At 58.2% G+C, this 5,512-nt stretch overlaps 1 protein-coding gene across 1 annotated transcript in view; it reads right to left on the reverse strand.

Annotated features, from left to right (window-relative positions):
- The window catches only part of CACNA2D2 (calcium channel, voltage-dependent, alpha 2/delta subunit 2), a gene marked incomplete at its 3' end in the record, with an annotated part of 36,781 nt that overhangs the window by 9,742 nt on the left and 21,527 nt on the right, over positions 1-5,512 (reverse strand). The window contains exons 4-5 of the mRNA XM_010140929.1: positions 3,820-3,958; positions 70-201 (exon numbers count right to left, since the gene is read on the reverse strand). Of these exons, the coding sequence (XP_010139231.1) occupies positions 70-201; positions 3,820-3,958 (271 nt within the window). The remainder of the gene's footprint in view (positions 1-69; positions 202-3,819; positions 3,959-5,512) is intronic.

Consider the following 5,512-nt stretch of genomic DNA (forward strand, 5'->3'; position numbering starts at 1 on the left):
CCCGCCCCGCCCCCCCCACCCCCCCCCCTGCCATAAGGAACTGCCCCCCGCCACCCCCCTGCCACGCACCGGGGTAGTAGCGGGTGACACCGGTGGCACTGCCAAACACCTGCCAGAGCAGGGAGGGATCCTCCTTCCGGTTTTCGATGAAGACATCCTCCAGTGCCTGCGTCCAGTTCAGCTCATTGAGGATGACAGTGGCTGCGGGAGACAAGAGTTGGAGGCGGGTGGCTGGCAGCAGAACTGGGGTGGGCTGGGGGGTGACAGGAACCACGGTGTCCCCACAGGGATGACAGGGAGGGAGAGATAGTGTGTCTCCTGTGCCCCTTCCTACAGAGGAGCCCACAAGAGCTTTGCAGCCACTCTTGCATCCCCCTGGACCCCTCACTCCCACAAGGCTCCAGCATCAGCCTGCTGTCCCTTGTCCCCAGAGATCCCAGCCATTCTCCTGGGTTTCCCCAGGTGCTCACAGTCCCTGTCCCCTGGCTCTGGTACAGAGACAACCACTGCTGGGGACAGCTGGCTTGCCATCTCACCCCATTCCCGGCAAAAAGCCCCACTCCTCCTGCCATGTGCCAGCCCCACTCCTTGAGGACAGTCATCAGCTGGGAAACCAATGGGCTGGGTCCCCATGGGGCTGCGTGGAGCCTCCCGGGCACTGCTCTGCATTCCCGCTGGCCTTGCACCTGACACAAAAGCAATTAAGATGCCAGCAAAGAGCGTTTTAAATTATTCAGCTATTAAAGCAAAAGATAAGCTGCCGGCAGCCCCAGCCTGTGATTAATCAAGGAGGGCAGGAGGAGCGTAGGGAGGCAGTGTGGTGGGTATGGGGCTGTCCAGCCAGTGGGGACACTGCCCTGGGGACGGTGGGACCTCTTGGTGCTCATGGAGCCCTTCGGGGCACCTCAAACATCTGGGAGCCCCCAGCACCCCATGGCACGGAGGAGCCAGCCAAGCTGCTGTGGGCAGGAGCACGCAGGGGCAGCACCCTGAGGCCAGGAGCTGCTTCCTCCTGCTCTTCCTCCTGGGAGAACCTTAACGCATCTTTGGGGTGCAAGAGCTCCCAGGGGCAGCCCTTCTCCTCAGCATTGGGTAGAACAACCAGGGTGGTGCTGCAGGGGAGCTGCTGAGTGTTTAAGGAGCATATTTAGCTCTCTTAAACCTTCATCCTACACTTGTCCCTCCTTGAAACACTGTCATCACCGGTTCAAGCCTTCACCACGGCCTTGCGGTGCTGGCGGGATGTGGGCAGGTTTCACCCAGGGTGAATCCTGGGTCCCTCAATGCCAGCACCACTGCCAAAGACTTCTCCTTCACTCAGACAGCTGTGCCTTCAAACCGTGATTTACTCTCTCCATATCTCTCCAGCCATTTCTCAGCACTGTGCCGGCACGGAGCGCTGTTATCTGGGCACTTAGGATGATTTCTTGTTTGGCTCTGTCACAGGACATGGCTTTTCCCAGGAGAAGGAGCTGGGAGCGGGCTGCCAGACTCCTGTCTGCCTGGAACAGCCCTGGGCAGAGCTACCAGCCTTGGTGAGGTCCTGGCCTGGGTACTGACGCATCCCTGACAGCCCTGGCAGCGTCTGCACCCCCAGGCCCTTGGGGCCTGTCAGCCATACCAGGGTGTGCAGAATGCAGCCCCTGTCCCCTCCCTGTGCACAAGCACAGCCCCGACACCCTCCCTGTGCACAGAGTGATGAGCTGTTGCTCATCAGATGGAGCCTGTGTCCAATGGTCAGAATGGATCCTGTCCCCCTCAGTCAAGGCCAGAACTTCCAGCCCCACACGATGACAGACTCGTTCCTGTCCCCATCTCGTCCCTGTCCCCATCACGGTGAGCCCAGCTCCGCCCCAACAGCAAGCGATTGCAGATTTAATTAAAAATGGCACAGTAAATAAAACACATATAGGATGTAATTTGTGTGTGTAGCGAGGGGTGACGGTGGAGGGCGTTTCCGCAGTGCTTTAATTAGCGTGCCCAGCAGCGATAGCACCTCTCTGCTGGGTCCCTGCAGGCAGATGCTCCCCACCCGCAGCTCTCTGGGAACTGGTCACACTTGCCAGTGTCCCCAGCAGGAGAGGGCACACAGGTGGCCCTGCATCCACACCCCAAATCTGCTCTCTGGGGTGCAGCAGCTGAACACCCTGTCCTGCACCCTGGCTTTTCAGTGCACCCCCATGCCCACAGACCATTGCACCTGTGGCTGCGGCCCCTTTCCTGGATGGGAAGGGGCTTTGGGAGGGTGTTCCCCTGCTTGGGACCTCCCTTCACCCCATCCCCTCTCCAGCATCCCTCTCTGAGCAACCGTGAGTCCCTGAAGCACGTTTATCTCCAATTTGCTCTCGTCCCACGGCCGAGCTGGATGATTTATGTGGCCGTGGCAGGTCATCAGCCGTGTCGTCGGCTGGCGAGCAGGGGTGAGGAGTTATAAATATTTCATTCCACACAGCCCACCCTGCTCGCATGATGTGCTTCATTAGCTGCTTGGTCTGTGCTAGCTGGGTAATAAAACTAATTGCAAGTTTCTAATACCCTGCTGCTTCTGCTGCTGCTGCAGAGAAATAGTCACACTGACGCGGTTCACAGTATGGCTGTGCCGGTAACGAGCCCATGTACCGGGAAAATGCTGCTCAGGGCAGGAACGTGAGCTCAACCTCTGTCACCACTGTGACCGCCTGGGAGCCCTTGACAAAAGTCACCAAAACAAGGGGGTGTGGGGACAGTGGTGCCCTTGGCTGTGCAGGGAGACGAGGGGTACACCTGCAGCAACAGGGTCTGGGGTTGGGCGCAGGATGTGGCCCACGGGTGCTGGGGGATGATCACAAAAGTCACCAAAACAAGGGGGTGTGGGGACAGTGGTGCCCTTGGCTGTGCAGGGAGACGAGGGGGACACCTGCAGCAACAGGGTCTGGGTTTGGGCGCAGGATGTGGCCCACGGGTGCTGGAGGATGATCTCCAGCTGGGAGTGGTCCCGAGCTCGGTGCAGAGCAGCCACTAGAGGGAAATGGAGACCGACTGTCATCATGTGTCACTGCAGCAGGGCGAGGTAGGAGCGAGCCTTGGAAGCTCAGGGATTGTCACCTCCCGGCAGGGATTGAAAAGCTGATGCAGCACATCCTATCCCATCCGCCCATCCGCCCATCCATCCATCCATCCATCCGTTTGTCCATCTATTCCTCCCTGCCTGCTCCTGGGTGGGCTCACCAACCTGATCCCCCTTTCTGACACCAGAACCCCTCAGGGCTGACACCCCTTACACGCTCCCGCAGTGAGGGCTGCCCCAGGGCAGCATCGCACTGTCCTGCGATGGCCCTTGGCTGCCTTCCTGCATGATTTCAGCTGCTTTTTCTCCTTCATAACCTCAGCACCAAGCAGCCTGAAGCCAGTGAGGAAGCATCCCTGCTTCGTCCACTCCCACTGCCTAGCCTCATTTCGCTCCCTTCTATGAGCAGGGAGTTGTCGCCTCTGTAATTGCTCCTGCACAGAGCTGCTCCGTCCCTCTGATCGTCTCTGGCACCCACTTTGAACCTCCTCAAGCTTTGCCGAGCTCTTCTACAGGGAGGATCACAGCTATGTGGGCACAGCCGAGCTTCACCCTGTGCCATAACTACCCTTTCTCCTTTGCTTTCCATTCCTCCCTAATAACCCCTAACCCCTGATTTGCATCTTTGGCCCGTGCTGAGCTCCGGAAGCCCCTGGGGAGGGACACATTGTCACCTCCAGACAGTCTCTAGGGCTGTGGTCCCCAAGCAGGAGAGGTGTCGGCTGAGCCCAGCCTGGCAGTGCAGAGCAGAGCAGGTGAGGAGGGGCACTCACAGCCTTTGTAGATGTCCGTTGGGATCTGCACGGCAGCGTATGAATAGTTAACCTTGGTCTTGAAGTTGGCATCTTCAGTAAACTCCAGCTTCAAGGAGCTGGACTTCTCCCTCTCGATCTCTTCTCCGTCGGGATCATCCTGGGGAAGAAGCAGAGCACACAGGATCACCTGGGGATGCCAGCCCCACACATGCACCAGAAGAGCCATTGCCCAAAGCCCAGAGACCGGCAATGCCAGCTCTTGTCCTGGATTTGTCCTGCAGCCCCTGCCAACACCAGTGGAACAGGGGAGTGGGTGCTGGGACTGGATAGGCATGATGGTGAGCTCTGGTTACCCTTTGGTAGCACAGCAGGTATTAAATCAGGCCCAAAAACCCCAAACAAAAAAAAGCCTTGAAAATCAATTAGCAGCAAAAGGCAACTATCAAAGAACAAATTAAAAAGGAGTGCAGCTTAGCGCTCTGTCAATAAGCAATGCAAACAGTATTTAATTATAGTGGAGAGTCGGCAAATTCCCCACTGCCAGCGCTGGATCCCGCTCCCTCACCTTCCCAGCCCTCCTCTCCCTTCCCAGGCCCTTGCTGCCAGCAACATATGGGGAAAAAGCCCCTCTGGAAAGGCAGGGCAGTGCTGAGCCCGTGCAGGCAAGATGGCTGGTTGTGGCTGCAGGCAGGGACAGGGTCCCAGAGAGGGTGCAGGGCCATGCAGAGAAGTGGGAGAAAGGAGGTGGCCTTGTTGAGGAAGTGGCCTTTGCCATCCCGCTGGGAGAAAAGAAACTCAGGAGAAGGCGTGGGCTGCAGGCTGCCACATCCCTGGCAGGGGCCCAGCGGCTGGGGAAGGCTGTTTGAAGCCAGCTGTGAGATGCTCAGGATGGGGAGCAGGAGGATGCTGCAGCACCCGCCCTTTGTGCCCCTGGAGTTCCAGCCAAGGGCAGAGCCCCCGTCCCACCCATGGGCAGAGACAGGCAACACAGTGGCAGGGACGTGCCCCGCACGAGCTGGGGAGCAGGATGGCTCTGGCTGCCTTCCCATGGTCCCTGGCTGTAGGAGCAAAAGGGGTAAGAGAGCAAATTCCCTGGAGAAGCAGCTCAGTGCCCCTCCCTTTGTGCTCCCCCCGAATGAAGTGCCTGTCTTGGAGGCTGGAGTCCGTCTGATTGCAGTGGCAGAGATCAGCCCTGCAGAAACGGCAGCGTACGTGACTGGAAGCGTGAACGGCTCCAGGCAGGGCTCGAGCAGTGCTGTGCTGGGGACAGCCACCCGGAGGGATGCCCCACGCTGTCCTGTGGCAAAGCACCCTGACATGAGCAGGGACAAGGGGTAGGGGACAATCCCATTCTGCTGTCCGCGATGAGTCCGCGCAGGCAGCTCTCCCACCGGCCAGGCTTTTCTTGACAAAACCCAGGGGCCAAAAGATCTGGATTTCTCATGGGAAAAGCCATATACGTAAAGGAAAACTATGCATTTGGGAAATAAACTACAAAACTCGTTTAACAGCCCTCCTGGCCTCCTCCCCGTTTCTTCTCTGTAGATAACACCAGCTCCAGCCAGCCACTGAGGTGGTGACATTCCCCTGACATTGTGACGGGTGGCCAAACCATTCTCCACAGCTCAGGAGAATAACAGGATTGATATGCAAGATTTGAGCTTTAATTCCAGCCGATGGGTTGCGAGTGCTAACATGCCAAAGAGCCGCT

Source organism: Buceros rhinoceros, unplaced genomic scaffold (assembly GCF_000710305.1).
Source record: "Buceros rhinoceros silvestris isolate BGI_N320 unplaced genomic scaffold, ASM71030v1 scaffold2768, whole genome shotgun sequence".
NCBI classification, from domain to species: domain Eukaryota; kingdom Metazoa; phylum Chordata; class Aves; order Bucerotiformes; family Bucerotidae; genus Buceros; species Buceros rhinoceros.